This window comes from Rana temporaria, chromosome 7 (genome assembly GCF_905171775.1).
Source record: "Rana temporaria chromosome 7, aRanTem1.1, whole genome shotgun sequence".
Lineage (NCBI taxonomy): Eukaryota > Metazoa > Chordata > Amphibia > Anura > Ranidae > Rana > Rana temporaria.
In genome coordinates this window covers 181,009,629-181,029,594 of record NC_053495.1, presented here as the reverse complement: position 1 = coordinate 181,029,594, position 19,966 = coordinate 181,009,629, and the positions used below count along the sequence as shown (strand labels likewise).

The window sequence follows — 19,966 nt, the reverse complement described above, 5'->3', positions numbered from 1 at the left end:
TGCATAGAGAACCCTGGGTGGTGCTTCTAAATCTCCCTGTGAATAACGTAACCAAGCCATAAAGCAACCAACAGAAATAAAAGCTTTTCATTCTTCTAGGAAACAAACTATAACAAATGCCAGGAGGAAACATTCTGTCCCCTTTTTTTTAACCACTTGCCGCCCGCCAATGACAAATTGACGTCGGCAAAGTGGTTGTAGAATCCTGACTGGACGTCATATGACGTCCTCAGGATTCTGAGCCGCTGCGCGCCCCCCGGGGGCGTGCATGGCGGCGATCGTTGTTGCGGGGTGTCAGTCTGACACCCCACAACACCGATCTCGGTAAAGAGTCTCTCACGGAGACTCTTTACCACGTGATCAGCCGTGTCCAACCACGGCTGATCACGATGTAAACAGGAAGAGCCGTTGATGGCTCTTCCTCACTCGCGTCTGACAGATCGGCGGCTCTCCTGACAGGGGGGGTTCGCGCTGATTGTTTATCAGCGCAGCCCCCCCTCGGATCGCCACTTGGACCACCAGGGAAGCCCACCAGGGAAGGGCAAAACAAAAAAAATGGGGCAGAAAAAAGTCTAAAAAAAAAGTCTGAAAAAAAAAAGATGCCAATCAGTGCCCACAAATGGGCACTGACTGGCAACATAAGTAAATCAGTGCCGCCCCACAGTGTCCATCAGTGCCCATCAGTGCCACCCCACAGTGCCCATCTGTGCCACCCATAAGTGCCACCCCACAGTGCCCATCTGTGCCACCCATAAATGCCGCCCATGAGTGCCCAGTGCCGCCCATCAGTGCCGCCCATGAGTGCCCATCAGTGCCGCCCCTGAGTCCCTATCAGTGCCGCCCATGAGTGCCCATCAGTGCCCCCCATGAGTGCCCATCAGTGCCGCCCATGAGTGCCCATCAGTGCCGCCTATGTGTGCCCATCAGTGCCGCCTATGAGTGCCCATCAGTGCCGCATACCAGCGCCACCAATCAGTGCCACCTCATCTGTGCCCGTCAGTACTACCTCGTCGATGTCCATCAGTGCTATCTCATCTGTGCCCATCAGTGCCACCATATCAGTGCCCGTAATTGAAAGAGAAAACTTACTTATTTACAAAAAAAATTACAGAAAAAAATAAAAACGTAATTTTTTTTCAAAATTTTCGGTCTTTTTTTAGTTGTTGCGCAAAAAAAAAAAATCGCAGAGGTAATCAAATACCACCAAAAGAAAGCTCTATTTGTGGGGAAAAAAGGACGCCAATTTTGTTTGGGTACAGTGTAGCACGACCGCGCAATTGCCATTCAAATGCGACAGTGCTGAAAGCTGAAAATTGGCTTGGGCGGGAAGGTGCGTAAGTGCCCGGTATGGAAGTGGTTAAAATTGAAAACTAGACTAAATGGCTTCACTGAGGAAAACATGAAGCACGATTCCTCCAAACTTGGGTTGATTGATTACGCCTTTCCAACTACGGATTCAGGCCACTGTGCTTCTTTAGTAACAGCTTCTGGATTTTTTTCATGAGAAGAAAATGTTTCCCTTTTATCCCATACATCTTCTCACCCTTTCCACTTACCGGTAATTAACTTTTTTTTCTTCCCGTTTTTTAAATTTTCAACTTTCATTTTAACACTTTGGATTAACGCTTAGCTTAAAATAGAACTCTGAGAAAAATAACAATATAAAATGAAAAGCCCACAAAGAGATAAAATAGAAAAAATTAGTTTTTGCTGCATATTCAGATTCAGTCCAGAGAATTCCTCCACAGTATTTTTGCTCGGTCAGTAGATGTCCTCTGATGACCTGATGGTCTGATGACCAAAATCATAAAACCAACTTCCTCTGAGCCCAGGTCACCCTGTGACAGGAGAAACAACACAGTGATGAGCTCTCTGTCACGCTACTTTCTCCTCCTATCAGCATGCCTCTTGTCATCGCATGAACTGATAGGCTTCTTGTACTTATTCTTTCTCTCACACTCCAGGGCCCGGATTCACGTACATCCGCGTATCTATGCGCGGGCGTAACGTATCCGATTTAGGTTACGCCTCCGCAACTTAGACGGGCAAGTGCTGTATTCTCAAAGCACTTGCTCCTTAAGTTGCGGCGGCGTAGCGTAAATCGGCCGGCGTAAGCCCGTCTAATTCAAATGTGGGACAGGGGGGCGTGTTTTATGTTAATGTTCTGTGACCCGACGTGATTGACTTTTTTCACGAAAGGCGCATGCGCCGTCCGTGGAAATCTCCCAGTGTGCATTGCTCCTAATACGCCGCAAGGACGTATTGGTTTTGACGTGAACGTAAATGACGTCCAGCCCCATTCACGGACGAGTTACGCAAACGACGTAAAATTTTCAAATTTCGTTGTGGGAACGACGGCCATACTTAACATTGGTACGCCACACTTACGCCACCATATAGCAGGGGTAAATATACGCCGGGAAAAGCAACGTAAACGGCGTAAATGTACTGCGTCGGCCGGGCGTACGTTCGTGAGTTCGCGTATTTCTAGCTGATTTACATATTTCGACGCGTAGATCAGCGTACACGTCCCTAGCGGTCAGCGTAAATATGCAGTTACGATCCGACGGCGTAAGAGACTTACGCCTGTCGGATCTAAGGCCCCATACACACGATAGAATCCATCCGCTGAAAAATCCCAGCAAATGGGTTTCAGCGGATAGATCCTATGGTGTGTACACTCCAGCGGATCTGTTTCCGCGGATATTTCTCCCCTGGGATGGATTCCAGCAGATCGAATATTTGCTGACATGCCAAACAAATCTATCTGCTGGAATCCATCCCAACGGATGGATCCGCTGGTCTGTATAGACTCACCGGATCCATCCGTCCGAAGGGATCCCCCGTATGCGTCGTAATGATTCGACGCATGCGTGGAATTCCTTATATGACAGCGTGGCGCACGTCGCCGCGTCATAATTGCGGCGACGGCGCGACACATCATCGCCAGAGGATTTCGGCGCAGATTTCAATGCGATGGTGAGTACACTCCATCGCATAGAAATCCGCTGAAATCCTCGAGAGGATTTATCCGCGGAAACGGTCCGCTGGACCGTATTCGCGGATAAATCCTCTCGTGTGTATGGGGCCTAAGGGAAATCTATGCGTAACTGATTCTAAGAATCAGGCGCATAGATACGATGGCGCGACTCAGAGATACGACGGCGTATCTGGAGATACGCCGTCGTATCTCTTTTGAGAATCTGGCCCCAGATCTGCTTTATAGGCACTGCAGGCGGATACCAAGTCAAATTCAGGTGCTTTGTTTGCATCTAAAAAATAATTTTAACGATGCACTAATGAATACAGAGCTGCAGTACTTTGTCTTTTTTTTTTTTTTTTTTTTATCTGCCTAAAATGTATCTTTATTCTGCAAACCGTGCTTTCATTTACATTTTAGCAACACCCTAGAGGTGATCAGGACTTTCCTCGCTCCTGGTTCTGTTGTAGCCCCTTTTTATCTCCTTTATTGTAATTTGCTTTGCGGGCATCTCATGCAAACTACCTTCTGTCTAATCACATTGCTTTCCCATAACATACAGATGTCTGTTCACTTTATAAGACACGTCGATGTCTCTTCCTATGCTAACCAGTATTCAGGATTAACGTTCCTCCTAGAAAGGTCCACATTGTAAATCTGTCTGTTCTTTATCAAAAATATTTGGGGTTATTTACGAAAGGCAAATCCACTTTGCACTACAAGTGCAAAGTGCACTGGAAATTGCACTGAAAGAGCACTTGGAAGTGCAGTCGCTGTAGATCAGAGGGGGACATGCAAGTAAAAAAAACAGCATTTAAGCTTGCATGCGATTGGATGATAAAATCAGCAGAGCTTCCCCTCATTTCAGATTTACAGTGAATGCACGTCCAAGTACACTTTCAGTGCAATTTCAAGTGCACGTTGTACTTGTAGTTTGCACTTGTAGCTCAAAGTGGATTTTGCCTTTCGTAAATAACCCCTGTTGTGTCCTTGCACATATAAAAATTTAAACCAATAAACTGCCATTCCTAAAAATGCTAATTCCCTGGATGTCTTTAATACCGGAGTCCCTGGTCTAAAACAAGTGGGCAAGTAAGTGACTTAGAAAGAATAGAAGCCAATAGATTACCCCAACTGATCAGCAATGATCCAAGTTTCTCCAATGAATGCATTGCATTCAGTGGCGTATCTAGGGTATGGCACAGGGCTCAAGTCCTGCGGGAACGCGTGGGAACGGAGTTCCTGCACTTTTTTCACAGCAGGAACTCAGTTCCCTTTGCAGGACTAGAGCAGCTGAGAGCAGTCGAGCCGCCCGAGCCAATCCTTCACTAATCGGCAATGCCCAGCTCGTGTCACTGTCAGAACTTGCTTCTTTCTAAATCCCGCGATAACTCGCGGCAGACCTCCGCAATGTCTCCTGGGAACAATGACAAAAGCTCCCAGGAGACATTGCGGCATTGAGGAAGTGACGGAATACCCGCACACTACCCTAGGAATCCATATACAGGAAGTGGACAGTAACATAAAGGATTACTAAGGTACAGTGGATCGGAAAAAAAAAACATGCGGTTTAGTAATTATGCATATGAGCGTATCTTTTTTTTTTTTTTTTGGTGGGGGAGTGGATCTTGCATGGGAGTTCCCACACTTTTTTCCCCAGGACTTGACCCCTGGTATGGCAGCCATGGAAAGTGCCATGGGCGCCATATGAAGGGGGCGCTGTTGAGTGGCTGGGCAGCAAGGCACTTACCAGGGTCTGAGGGTCTCTTCTTCCCTCCTCCCGAGCATAGGCAGGATCTCCTTTGCTAATGGACAATGGCAGCGCTATCCCTGCTGCGTTCAGCCACAGCCCTCCCCTGTTCTCCCAGGCTCTCCCATTCCATCTGGTCGGATTGGCAGCGCACAAAGAAGAAGGAGGAACATCAGTTTCTCCCTCTCCTCGGTGAAAACTGAGGCCTTAAGTGATGAAGATGTCATCACTTCCAGTATTGGTTCTGCATTTACCTGGCCTTGGAGGGCAGAGGAGGGATCGGGGGTCTAATAAACCCCAGATTTCAACATAGAGGATATGTCACTACCCAAGGTATCACAAGGGATGATAAATATCACTAGTTTTGTTAGCTGTTTTTTTTGTTAAGGTTATCTGAAAGACGGGTTTCAAATGTTTCGACAGGGGCGCAGTTTCAGTGCTTGCCATAGGCGCTATTTTCACTAGATACGCCTCTGATTGCATTGTATGGCAAAGTTTGTATTTCTTCTGTCTTTTTTTTTCTCAGGTTGTGTTATGGGATATCTCTGCTTATAATGAGCGTCTAACGGCTAAAACTGGAGTAACTAAGAGCACCAGCACAAAGGTATGTCTTGTATTATGTTTTAAAATTCTTACTACCAGCCAACTTAGCCTTTACATAGCAGTCTTAGGCTGGCCATACATTATACAATTTTCTTGTACAATTTTCCTTTAGATTTACAAAACCATATAATATGAGGTCAAACCTAAGGCCTAGAACACACGAGAGGATCGATCCGTTTCCGCGGATAAACCCTCTGGCGGATTTTGATCTCATGGTTGTACTAACCATGAGATCAAAATCCCCGCGGAATTCCCTCCGCGGTGACGTGTCGCGCCGTCGCCGCGATGATGACGCGGCGACGTGCGCGACGCTGTAATATAAGGACTTCCACGCATGCGTCGAATCATTACGACGCATGCGAGGGATGGATTCGGACGGATTGATCCGGTGAGTCTGTACAGACCATCGGATCAATCCGCTGGACTGGATTCCAGCGGATCGATTTCTTAGCATGCTAAGAAATTTTGATCCGCTGGAAATCCATCACCCGGAAAAATATCCGCGGATAAATATCCGCTGGGTTGTACACACCAGGGGATCTATCCGCTGAAACCGGTCCGCGGATAAATTTCAGCGGATCGATCCTCTCGTGTGTACGGGGCCTTAACCCTTTTAATTTGTATGCAATCAGGCAGGTCCTTTCACTACACATTCAAAGGCAAATCTAAAGTAAATTGCACAAGAAAATTGTTCAAACAACGGGGAGACTTCCCTGCCGTCAGAATACACTGATCAGCACTGCTGGCTATAGCCAGCGGCGCTGATTGAGAGATTGTTTTCAATCAGGCTTGTTATACATAAGTCGATCAATAGATGGACTTGTGTAAAACCAGCATGCCCATTCATGAATCAAAATTTGGCTGGTCCCTGCTGAATCTGATGTAATTTCGATCCATTCTCATTTTTAGCCTGTGACCATCCATTTCCCTCTTCTGCAGGGTTTCACCAGGACCAGGAGCTGATACTGTATATGTTGCTTACAGCAATACCTGCTGGTGAAATCTGGTATTGCAGACTAACCTTAGCGATCTGTCATTGCCTCTCATACTGAGTGGTTTTTATATCTTAGAAGGATCCCATTAGGTTTTAATGATTTTGATTATGAATATGGATATGCAAGGGAGATTGGCAGGCAGTCAAGCAGGACAGTCAATGTTTTCTGTGTACATGGATCTAACCCAAAATTTAGGGGAAAATGTGTCGGGCCAGAAACACGGCAGATCCTATTTTAGCTAGCTTTGACAGTTAACAAAATGAATGCAATCTTTTCCCTAGTTTGTGTTCAAACAGAGCATAGAGTGACAGCCTTGGACACTAAAGCCTTGGATTGCGAGCATAATGTGTTCCGGAAGCATGCTTGTAATCCAAAGCACTTGTATATCAAAGCAAATTTCTCCATAAGAAATAATGGAAACTCAAATGGTTCATTCAACAACCATTTATTTATAGGTCCTTCAGTTTATGGTCCTTATAAAAAGATTATAGCAATGTGATAAGTTGTGTAACTATAAAATGTCTGTGACGGTATTGGTATGATATCCCCGTCAAAGTCTTCCCTTCTCCCCATAAAGAAAATCACCCCAATATTCCACGAGGAGGGATATTCCTGGAGTCACCCAATAAGCCACACATGGGTCACGCTTACTGCTGGAACAAGACAGACTTTAATGGTTTCTTCTCAGCTTTATATACAGTACCAGGCATTAAAGCAACAATGAGATCTCCACCCCCCTAATCACGCACTAAGGCTAATTACTACAACATTCTAGACAGGTCGGCACCGGCCTATAATTATCATGTCTAATCACTGCACATTCCTTAATTAATGGCATCAAACAAACCACCTTCACACACTGAGTTTCCTAGGCAGACATTTAGTCTCCGCATGGCGCTTGACACCTATTCACACCTCTGAGCCTCAATAGGTTTTAGACAGTGTTATCACACAATTAAAGGCCTTTCAAAAGCTAGCCTTATTTAACATTTTAACAGAGAGATGAGTCACACATGAAATCACCTTCTAACACAGCATTAACCAAGCAGGGAGAATTACACTGAAGCATCCTTCACAATGTCCATCCACATATGGAAGCCTCCGCAAGGGGCTTAGAAGCAAAATCCAGCAGAGCTACAGAGTATAAAAGAGAAGAGAGGCGCCTCTAAGTGTAGCAATATGTTGCTAAATGTTGTGTCTTCATTAAATGTAACCAAATTGCTACACTTAGAGGTGCCTCTCTTCTCTTTTATACTCAGTTTTTACATGACGCTACTTGTATATCAAGACATTGCTTGTATATCAAGTTAAGATTTATAAAAAAAATAGCTTGTCTTGCAAAACGCTCTCAAACCAAGGTTTTACTGTGTGTGTATGTGTGTATATACTGTGTGTGTGTGTGTGTGTATATATATATATATAATTTGTAATCCAGAATGTGCCAACATGTCCTCATTCTCTCTACAGACAACACTGGAACCCAAGCAATCCAATGAGCCACATTTTGTGAGATACTGTGCGGTATCCTCTATAGAACACGGGCACAAGGCTGTGATAACGGACATACACTGGCTCCCAGATTTCTTTGAGGTAAATGCTTGGATAGGTAACAGCTCCATATTGGTTCCAGGATTTTAGATTTCTTGTTAAAGAGGAGCTACAGTCTCCTATCCAAAATTGTAATAAAAGCATTCTTGTGACTTGCAGCATCTAATTAGGATATTCTCATACCCATCCACCTAATATGTACCTGTAAAATCTGTCTTTATTTATATCTTCTGGGTGTTCTGTCAGTGGCCATTGCAGGTATGGGCATCTGAAGCCTGCTCCTTTGCATTTCCGGGATTCTGGTGCAGCTGGCTACCCAGTACCAGTAATAACACTGCTTGGCAAGTATGGTTGATAACAGAATGCCCAAAGACTTCTGGGATCGATTACACTGATATCCCAGGAGTCCACTGGATAGCCTAATGACGTACCGTGTATACTCGAGTATAAGCCGAGTGCTCAAGCTTCTGCCTACGCATTTCATCCTAGCCCATGAGGACATCCTTTTGAACGAAACATGTAGGGTAGAGCTTGATTCTCACTCTGAATATAATAAACTATGTTGCATATTTAGGAATGATAATTACCCTTTTATATTGGTTTACTTTGTTTAGGGCACAGTGTAAGTATATCTAGATACCGCTACTTATAGAATTACCTTCTCCTACAGTTCAGTCATGTTCTGGGACATCCGAGTTTTTCAGCACATTATTTTGTGCTGAAAATGCCCCCCTCCCGGCTTATACTCGAGTCACCTTTTTCCGCCTGAGCTCCTGGACTTTGGGGACCCGGTACCGGCCGGCCATAAGTTTGTTGTACGGGGGACCTACGGCCGGGGAGCACCGATTTTTGCCGGGCACCCCTTCCACAGACTCCCATGTTAAATGGTAATTTCTCTGGTGACTTTGGGGACCCGGTACCGGACAGTCGTAGGTCCCCTGGACCCGGAACTTGGCACACATGTAGCCCCATTTCTCCTCTACAAGTGTGCAAAGTTTGTTGTCTGGGGGACCTATGGCTGGGGAGCACAGATTTTTCAATGCCGGGCACCCCTTCCATAGACACCCATGTTAAACGTCATTCTAGTCATGGGCACAGTGAGGCATGGGCACAGTGAGGCATGGGCACAGTGAGCATGGACACAGTGAGGCATGCACTTGAACACAGTGAGACACAGTGAGGCATGCAGGACACCCTAGGGCGGGGATATGCAATTAGTGGACCTCCAGCTGTTGCAGAACTACAAATCCCATGAGGCATAGCAAGACTCTGACAGCCATGAGCATGATACCCAGAGGCAGAGGCATGATGGGACTTGTAGTTTTGCAACAGCTGGAGGTCCGCTAATTGCATATCCCTGCCCTAGGGCCTAGGCTTATACTCGAGTCAATAATTTTTCCCATTTTTTTGTGGTAAAATTAGGTGCCTTGGCTTATATTCGGGTCGGCTTATACTCGAGTATATATGGTAATAGCCTAGTAGGCTGGCACCGGAAGTACCGCAAAAAAAGGTACCTTCAAATAATAATAAAAAAAGATTATAATATCCATTTATTCATGTACTAAAGGTAGGCATTGTAGCAAAGTGAAATTTCTTCAGTGTTGTCACATAAAAAGATATAATAAAATATTTACAAAAATGTGAGGAGTGTACTCACTTTTGTGTGATACTGTGTGTGTATATATTTTTATATATATATATATATATATATATATATATATATATATATATATATACACAGTGTATATATATATATATATATATATATATATATATATATATATATATATATATATATATATATATATATATATTTTATATATATATATGTGTGTATGTATGTATGTGTGTGTGTGTGTGTGTGTGTGTGTGTGTGTGTGTGTGTGTGTTTTACATGTATATAGCATAAAAGTGCAGGGAGGTTCAACGCTGGGGTTTTCAGTCATCGGGGTAAAGGTCTGCCTTTCTCATGTAAAGTGATATTATTATAGGTAATTGTGTTCTCTTCTTTTATAGCTCACCCGGACAGGAAATCCATATGAAAATAAAAGTGGATGCTGTGTACAGCTTGTCACCTCTTCTCCAGACTGGTAAGGGAAATAATAAAGAAATTCACAGATGGCTCATAGGGATAAAGTTTGGACAGTGGAGATTGTGTTGAAAGGGATGCACATCATCATCGTCATCATCTTCACTTCTAAAATTTCAGAAGCCTCAGTTGTAGTGCGTTCTCACAATGAAAGAAGAGCATTATTTGTAACTGACCACATGACATAGTCTCTGTGTTGCCCAAAAATTGGAAACCTTTCTTTAAAAAAAACCCCTTGCCTCCTAACAGACAGGTAGGAGAATTAGATTTTCTGCAGATTTTTGTCTTCAAAGTTACCAAAACCTTATAATATGAGGTCAAGCCTTAAAGGGGTGTTCCGCCTAAAAAGAAAATATTAAAAGTCAGCAGCTACAAATACTGCAGCTGCTGACTTTTAATAATCAAACACTTACCTGTCTCAGGGTCCAGCGATGCGGGGGAATGAAGCCTCGCTCATCTCCCCTTCCTCTCCGCGGCGCCAGAATTGTCACTGTGAGCACCCGGCTGTGACTTCACAGCCAGGCACACACTGCGCATGCGCGAGCCACGCTGCGCACCGTGATTGGCGGAGCAATCATCTGGGACAAATGACGTGTCCCAGATGATTGCAGAGAGGGAGGGGGGGAGAGGTGACTTGCTTCCGGTCACCGAGGCGACCTAGGGAGGAAGCGGGAGCTGGAACCCTCTAAAAATAGGGTTTCCGCTCCCCCCCCCCCAAAAAATTACATGCCAAATGTGGCATGTCAGGGGGTCACCGGTCTTTAAAGTGGAAGTTACATTTTTGGGTGGAACTCCACTTTAAGAGTTTCAATTTGTATGCAATCAGGCAGGCCCTGGCACTACATGGTTTTGGTAAATCGGAAGACAAAAATCTGCAGAACATCTAATAGTGTGTATGGGGCTTTATGATGCTTTTGTGCAAGGCATTTTTACATAAATATCTTTCTGTTACCTTTTAAATCCAATTTTTAAGGTTTTGTAACATGATAAAGTATGGAAGGATTAGAACCCCTGTAAACCTTTTATTGCTGTCTGTGTTTCTGCTGGGGAGAATCACCCTCTCTGTTTGTCCGGGTGACCATTGTGACTGGGATGGAGTGAGGGAAAAATCGAATGTTTCTTAGTTGTCACTGGAACAGAAATAGAAGGGACATCTTCCAATGGTTATTTACGAAAGACAAATCCACCCTGTATGGAAATGAGCAGTAGCTATATGGAAATGAGCAGTAGCTGCGTGGGAATGAGCAGTAGCTGCGTGGAAATGAGCAGTAGCTGCGTGGGAATGAACAGTAGCTGCGTGGAAATGAGCAGTAGCTGCGTGGAAATGAGCGGTAGCTATGTAGGAATGAGCAGTAGCTGCGTGGGAATGAGCAATAGCTGCGTGGAAATGAGCAGTAGCTATGTGGGAATGAACAGTAGCTGCATGGGAATGAGCAGTAGCTGCATGGGAATGAGCGGTAGCTGCGTGGGAATGAGCGGTAGCTGCGTGGGAATGAGCGGTAGCTATGTGGGAATGAGCGGTAGCTGCGTGGGAATGAGCGGTAGCTGCGTGGGAATGAGCAGTAGCTGCGTGGGAATGAGCAGTAGCTGCGTGGGAATGAGCGGTAGCTGCGTGGGAATGAGCGGTAGCTGCGTGGGAATGAGCGGTAGCTGCGTGGAAATGAGCGGTCGCTGCGTGGAAATGAGCGGTAGCTGCGTGGAAATGAGCGGTAGCTATGTGGGAATGAGCGGTAGCTATGTGGGAATGAGCAGTAGCTGCGTGGGAATGAGCAGTAGCTGCGTGGGAATGAGCAGTAGCTGCGTGGGAATGAGCAGTAGCTGCGTGGGAATGAGCAGTAGCTGCGTGGGAATGAGCAGTAGCTGTAGAAGAATTAGTACTGGCTGTTTGAGAATAAGGCTCCATTCACACCTAGGCAGACAAATTCGCGGTACAAATAGCGGCGTTTTGTACCGCGATTTGCGGCGACAAAATGCTGGTATTGTCCGCCTAGATGTGCCCCAGATTGACCCTCTCTATGGAGATGCTTCCCATCTCCTAGCCGAACGCCGAAAGCCGCCTGAAAAAAAGGTCCGGGACCTTTTTTCAGGCGGCAGGCGTCCGGCGTTCAGCGTGGAGATGTAAACCATCTCCATAGAGGGACATGTGTTTTCGTCCCTCTGGCGGCAGCGGCGTAGCACTACAGGCGTGAAAACGCCTAGATGTGAATGGGGGCTTAGTATTAACTGAGCTAGCTTTCTGACACGTGCATTCCTGTGCAATTCAGATGCAGTGATAATTTAGCCCATTCATTTGAAACATGCGCTTATTTATAAAATTCACTCCAACTGCATTTGCGACCTGCATTTGGGGTGTCATTCATTTAATATCGACACCCACTGCAGATTGCAACTGTAGTGCATTTTGAATGCGGTGCAGGAAATGCGCACAGAATGCTGGTTTTCTGCACCGTGTTCTGGTGTGAACTGATCCTCTAAGAACATACTCCTTTCCTTTTATGTCTCAGGAAATGAAGGGAAATCTCCCCAGTGGTACACAAATCACAAATACAAAACTTGCAAACAAATAATAAACTAAAGGGAGCAAATCGTGATTGGCACCATGGAAAAAAAGTAGTAACTCACCGAAAGGTTGGACCCCAAATTGACAGAGGTCAGTATGCGTGTCCTCAGTCTACATGCCAAAACTCCTGGTATTATAAACTTCTAGAAAATGGTCCTCCCTATGACAGCATTTTCAAGAGTTTTCCCAGAACATAAAAGAGAAGAAACTCCAATGGGCAAAATCATTCACAACTTTTATTGCAGCAACATAAAAAACATTAAAAGCTGGCACACCTTGGTTAGTCCAAGCCAACAGCATGTGGCATCAGTGCTCAAGCTTCTGCCTACGCATTTCATCCTAGCCCATGAGGACATCCTATTGAACGAAACATGTAGGGTGGAGCTTGATTCTCACTCTGAATATAATAAACTATGTTGACTATTTAGGAATGATAATTACCCTTTTATATTGGTTTACTTTGTTTAGGGCACAGTGTAAGTATATCTAGATACCGCTACTTATAGAATTACCTTCTCCTACAGTTCAGTCATGTTCTGGGACATCCGATCACACAAGCCGCAGGCGCAGACCATGACCGAGAAAAAAACAGACATGAAGCAGCTGGAGCTTCCACTCGGTGTCCCGGATACTTTCAAACACATTGATCTGATCTGGAAGCCACTCGTTAAGGTACTGCCAACGTGTAGGATCCATATTTATATTTCAGTTGTCCCAGTTATCAGTTGGTATGACTACAGCTCTGAATCCGAAGAGCTTCTCCAGAAAAGGGTAAAAACATGGGTGCTCAGCCTGTGGCCCTCCAGCTGTTGTGGAACTACAAGTCCCATGAGGCATTGCATGGCTGACAGTTACAAGTATGATTCCCAAAGCCAGAGGCATGATGGGATTTGTAGTTCCGCAAATAACCAAATAGGGTTGCCACATCATCCCTTTAAAACCGAACACATATTAATTGTGGCTGATTAGTGAATGTGGTAATTAACCGCTTAACGACCGCCGCATGTACATATACGTCGGCAGAATGGCACGGACAGGCAAAACGACGTGCCCGCACGTCGCTACCTAGACGTGGGTCGGGGGTCCGATCGGGACCCCCCCCCCCCCCCCGGTACATGCGGCGGTCGGAAATCGTCGGGGAGCGATCCGGGACGAGGGCGCCCCCTCGCGATCGGTCCCCGGAGCTGTAGAACGGGGAGAGCCGTATGTAAACACAGCTTCCCCGTGCTTCACTGTGGCGGCTGCATCGATCGAGTCATCCCTTTTATAGGGAGACACAATCGATGACGTCAGACCTAGAGCCACACCCCCCTACAGTTGTAAACACACACTAGGTGAAACATAACTCCTTCAGCGCCCCCTGTGGTTAACTCCCAAACTGCAACTGTCATTTTCACAATAAACAATGCAATTTAAATGCATTTTTTGCTGTGAAAATTACAATGGTCCCAAAAATGTGTCAAAATTGTCCGAAGTGTCCGCCATAATGTCGCAGTCACGAAAAAAATCGCTGATCGCCGCCATTAGTAGTAAAAAAAAAAAAAATTAATAAAAATGCAATAAAACTATCCCCTATTTTGTAAACGCTATAAATTTTGCACAAACCAACCGATAAACGCTTATTGCGATTTTTTTTTTACCAAAAATATGTAGAAGAATACGTATCGGCCTAAACTGAGGGAAAAAAAATGTTGTTTTGTATATTTTTGGGGGATATTTATTATAGAAAAAAGTAAAAAATATTGATTTTTTTTCAAAATTGTCGCTCTATTTTTGTTTATAGCACAAAAAATAAAAACCGCAGAGGTGATCAAATACCACCAAAAGAAAGCTCTATTTGTGGGAAAAAAGGACGCTAATTTAATTTCGGTACAACATTGCATGACGCAATTACCAGTTAAAGCAGCGCAGTGCCAAATTGTAAAAACACCTCTGGGCATTTAGCTGCATATTGGTCCGGGGCTTAAGTGGTTAAACTCACTTGGTGCCTTATTTGCAATAAACTAGCCTGAGAACCTGTGTCATTCATATGTGTTCTTGTTTAAAGGGATGAGGTGGCAACCCTATACCCAAATCCAGCCAAATACTTTGTTGCTATGAATAGAGAAAGATAATTGTCTAACCACTTCAATACAGGGCATTTTCACCCCCCTTCCTGCCCAGGCCAATTTTCATTTTTCAGAGCTGTAACAATTTGAATGACAATTGCACGGTTATGCAACGCTGTACCCATATGAAATTTTTAGAATTTTTTCCCCACAAATAGAGCTTTCTTTTGGTGGTATTTGATCACCTCTGTGGTTTTTATTTTTTGCTCTATAAACAAAAGAAAAGCGACAAGTTTGAAAAAAACAAAATATTTTTTACTTTTTGCTATAATAAATATTCAAATAAAAAAAACATTTTTTTTATTCAGTTTAGGCCAATGTGTATTCTTCTAAATATTTTTGGTAAAAAAAGCGCAAAAAGCGTATAGTAATTGGTTTGCGCAAAAGTTAAAGCGCCTACAAAATAGGGGATAGATTTATGGCATTTTCATTATTATTATTTTAATATTTTTTTTTTTACTAGTAATGTCAGCGATCTGCGATTTTTTTTTAATTTTATTGTGACTGTGACATTGTGGCGCACATATCGGACACTTTTGACACTATAAAATGCACGGATTACTGTATAAATGTCACTGGCAGGGAATGGGTTAACACTAGGGGGCGATCAAGAGGTTAAATGTGTTACCTAGGGAGTGATTCTAACTGTGGGGGGAGGGAACTGACTGGGGAAGGTGGCCGATCGGTGTTTCTATATACAAGGAACACACGATTTGTCTCCTCTCCCCTGACAGGACATGGATCTGTGTGTTTACATACACAGATCCACGTCCCTGCTCTGTGACAGGCAATTGCGGGTGCCTGGCAGACATCGCAGGCTAGCTAAGAGGGGGGGCCGCCATATAAGTGGCGGTGCAAGCTATCACATGGCAGCTCTTCCCATTTCTAGAGCCTACTCCTAGATTATGTCAGCAGAGTAACTGAGTAATCAAAAGTGCCTAGTCCCTTCTGGACCACCCCACAAACATTTATTGCAGCAGGGCAGCCCTTTAGTGCGAAATCACGTACCTGTACGCGAGTTTGATTCCAGGGTCTGGGGCGCACACATGCGCCGCCGGCAACCCGCTCCCTCTGTGATTGGACACAGCGGAAGCCAATCAGTGAGTCTGGTGGACCCGATGTTTGCGGTGTTCTGTCAAAAGAGCCAACTCTTCAAAATCTCCAATTACGTCACTTCCCGGTGCGGCCGAGTCACAATCAGCTGGTGTAACGTCCACACTGTGCATGCGCAGATCATCGGAGGTCAAGGAAAATTATAGAACAATGCCATGTTGGCACACCTAACACATTTCTGATTCCCCGTCCTATTGTTAAACTTGGACCACCTGATCTTCCTCTATAGTTCTATGAAAGGATCTTTGCCGACAAGCCTCTATGCTATAAAAAAATTCCAGTGAGCTGCCGCTGTTTACCCGACTTTACCAATAGGACGGTGTGACGGAATTAGAATATCCCCGTCAAGCATTACCTTCTTCCCATAAAAGCAAATCACCCCAATATTCCACGAGGAGGAATATTCCTCGAATCGCCCAATAAGCCACACATGAGCCCAAGCTTACTGCTGGAACAAGAGACTTTAATGGTACAACACCTAGCTTATATGTAGTTACAAAACTGTTACAATGACACAATCTCCGCCCCCCCTCACACAGTGGGGGCTCCCATACAGATTATAGGCAGACACTTCGGAGCCGACTCTGAAGACACATTTCTTTAGATAATGACATCAGTGAAGTTAATTACTAATTGTAACAGAATACGTTATCTAGACAGCTTGGCCCCGCATATAGAAGAGGTAATTACCACAATGAAGCAATCAGAATAATTAACATGAGCCCCTTCTAATCACAGTAAACACAGGGCTTCTTCACACAACACACTAGATCAATTGCCTTTTAACATACACAGCATTACTAGCAGGGAGAATTAACTGAAGCATATCCTTCACAGACAGGGAATCAGAAACATCGCTATTTGGTACACCTAAAACATTTCAAATTCCCTGTCCATTTTGGTAAACTCTGGACCAGCTAATCTTCCTCTATAGTTCTAAAAAGGATCTTTGCCGACAGGCCGCCATGCTATAATAAAATTCCAGTGAGCTGCCGCTGTTTATCCGACTTTACCAAGAGGTCGGGGAATCAGAAACACCGCCATGTTGGTACACCAAAACATTTCCAATTTCCCGTCCTAAGAAAGCACAAAAGAGAATCATATGATAAGCGACTGCAGTTCTACCCCAAAGCTTTCTAAAAAGCTAAATCTGACTGCATTAGATTTTCATAAAATAACTATAAAGTTAACAGATTGATTGGATTTTTTACGTGAAGTTTTTCTTTACACATACAAATCACAGTTTCAATAAATACTTTTCTTCTTCCTCTGTTTTTTTTTTTTAATCTGCTATATAATTAACTTTAAAGTGCAGCATCAAGTAAGCTGTTGCTTACATTTTCTGACAGATTATACTGTGTACTGAATGGGTGCGATAGACGTAGCCAGCAAGATATGGAGAGCATTCCGTACATTCAGCAAAAATACAAACATTAGTCTTTAGTTTGGAAGGGGTGAGCCGCTTCTTCTCAGAATCTGCAGAACAAAGTTTATCAGATGGTCAGCCATCCAGCTTGAGTTGATTGTCCTGATCGCTATTTCACCGACTGCACTACATCTAAAATATAACACCCAAAAAGAATGTAACTTATCACCGTTTTCTTCAGTCTGGGATCTCTGCCATCAAACAATGTCAAATATCTCCTTAAGTTATTAAGCGGTATTTAATGTAGAGGGTGTGGAGATCATTAAGAAGGGACAATGCTGGCACCATTCCTCAATTTCCATGCAAGCAATGCAGACGTTTGGGGAAGTGGTGGAGTATTTCTAATTAGTTCACACTAACCGATCCCAAAAGCCCATTTTACACTTAAGTATTGCAGTAATTCATGAAAATTCCGATCGTCTGTGTGGAACACTATCAGAGAAAAATCCACGCATGCTCAGAATCAAGTCGACGCATGCTCGGAAGCATTGAACTTTATTTTTTTTCAGCTCGTTGTAGTGTTGTACGCCACCGCGTCATGTCCAATACAGAACCATAAGAACCAAGGGCCAGATTCATAAAGAATTGCCCTGGCGCAGCGTATCAGAGATACGCTACGCCGCTGTATCTTACCTGGCGGAATTTCGAACCCAGGAAGATTTCGCGCCGTAAGTTACGGCGGCGTAGTGTATTTCTCGGCGCGTATTTCAAATTGGGCGGGTAGGGGGCGTGATTCATTTAAATGAAGCGCGTCCCCGCGCCGATTGAAATGCGCATGCTCCGTTTTGAAATTTCCCGCCGTGCTTTGCGCGAAATTTTTTGAACTTCGACGTGCGTTACGTCCTTTACTATTCACGGACGACTTATGCAAAAAAATAAAAATAAATTTGACACGGGAACGACGGCCATACTTTAACATGGCAAGTCTATCTATACGCCACAAAACAGCAGCTTTAACTATACGCAGAGAAAAGCCGACTAGCGACGAAGTAAGAGAATGCGACGGCCGCGCGTATCTTCGTGGATCGCCGGAAAAAGCTAATTAGCATACCCGACGCGGAAAACGACGCAAACTCCACCCAGCGGGCACCGAAGTATTGCACCTACGATCCGAAGGCGTACGAAGCCGTACGCCAGAAGCCGTCGTATCTTGGTTGGAGGATTCAAACTAAAGATACGACACGGCAAATTTGAAAGTACGCCGGTGTATCAGTAGATACGCCGGCGTACTTCTTCTGTGAATCTGGCCCCAAAAGTTCACAGAGTCCACAGAGTATATAATTCAGAATCCCATCTTTTCCTAGACCTGTGCCATATTTCTCAGTGACAAGACTGGTCACGGCACCAATGTAGTGATCTCAATGTATAGTGGAGTCCGATTAGATAATTTGATATTTAGAAGTTGGTATGATGATTATAAATTTGTTGTTCAGCAGCAACACACCAGGCTCTCCAGAGAATGCATTTTATTTAACTTCCAATAACGAACAAAGTCCAAAGTCCACAGACGATACAAAATCCAACAGAGCATATAATTCAAATCTCTTCCTAGACCTGTGCCTTCATATCAGAGAATACATAGAGAATATATTCTGAGTGACAAGACTCCCCTCCAGGATTATATTCCCTATCCACTGAATAGCTGAGCAATTTGATTGGCCGTCTTTCATCTACATCCTGTCTTTCAGAGTGACAGGTAATGACCCCAGCCGGAGACTGCTTCAATCATCACCTATTCCTAATTTTGCATCCTTGCATACTAATATGCTCCCTCTAATATGTAATTAGATTACATGTGGCCTGAGTAATGGTTTGATTGGTTTGATGTGTAAAATAGATTCATCCTGTCTTTGTCTATTGACAATCGACAAGCGTCTTTTGATGTGTAACATGTAATTACAGGTTTGATGTGTAAAATAGATTCATCCTGGACTGAAATCTGGCCTGGTCAATTTTGGACTTATAATATAATAATACAATATATATATATATATATATATATATATATATATATATATATAACATCCCACATAAATTGGCCAACATTATACAACAGGCATTAGGCCTGTCCGCGGACCAGTTTCCGCGGACATGTCCGACCATGTGTACGGCCTAGCGGACAGGTTTCCAGCAGACAAAAGTTTCTTAGCAAGTCCGCTGGAAACATGTCTGTCGGACATGTCCAATGGTTAGTACACCTAATCGGACATGTCCGCTGGTTATGACGTGTAACCAGCGTCCCGAAATCCCGAATTGATTCGACGCATGCGTAGAAGCATTGCACTTCCGTGTTTGAGAACATTGGTGTCTTCTAAGTCACCGCGTTCTCTGTCCGCGGGGATTTTGGTCTGATGGTGTGTAAACACATCAGACCAAAAGCTCTCAGGAGACATGTCCGATGAAAACGGTCCGCGGACCGTTTTCATCGGACATGTCTCCTCGTGCGTACGGGGCCTCACTCTATAATGTACAGCAAAACCTTGGTTTGAGAGCGTTTTCCTATTAAAAATGTACCACACTAGGCATGAGAGCGCAGCGTGGTCAGTTTTATAGCAATGCTGGGAACTCAGAACTGACACGCCCCCCCTCCTCCCATGCACAGTCATTTACTCTGAAGACCAGTGCACTGCTGCTTCTCCTCCCATAGCTCTCTAAGCTCCTTTATGCGGCTGAGAACAGAATATATGTGATTACTTATGAAAAAGGGGAAATAAAGTTATTTATAATGTTTTTTTTATATCTATACACAAATGTTTTACCTTTTTTCCATTTCTATTTTAAACGAAATGGGTTG

At 44.1% G+C, this 19,966-nt stretch overlaps 1 protein-coding gene across 2 annotated transcripts in view; it reads left to right on the top strand.

The window, feature by feature from the left end:
- The window catches only part of DNAI3 (dynein axonemal intermediate chain 3), a 118,325-nt gene that overhangs the window by 58,719 nt on the left and 39,640 nt on the right, over positions 1-19,966 (top strand). For both annotated transcript variants that reach the window (XM_040360565.1, XM_040360564.1), the window contains 4 exons: positions 5,257-5,334; positions 7,796-7,918; positions 9,893-9,966; positions 13,050-13,197. In XM_040360565.1, the coding sequence (XP_040216499.1) occupies positions 5,257-5,334; positions 7,796-7,918; positions 9,893-9,966; positions 13,050-13,197 (423 nt within the window). The remainder of the gene's footprint in view (positions 1-5,256; positions 5,335-7,795; positions 7,919-9,892; positions 9,967-13,049; positions 13,198-19,966) is intronic.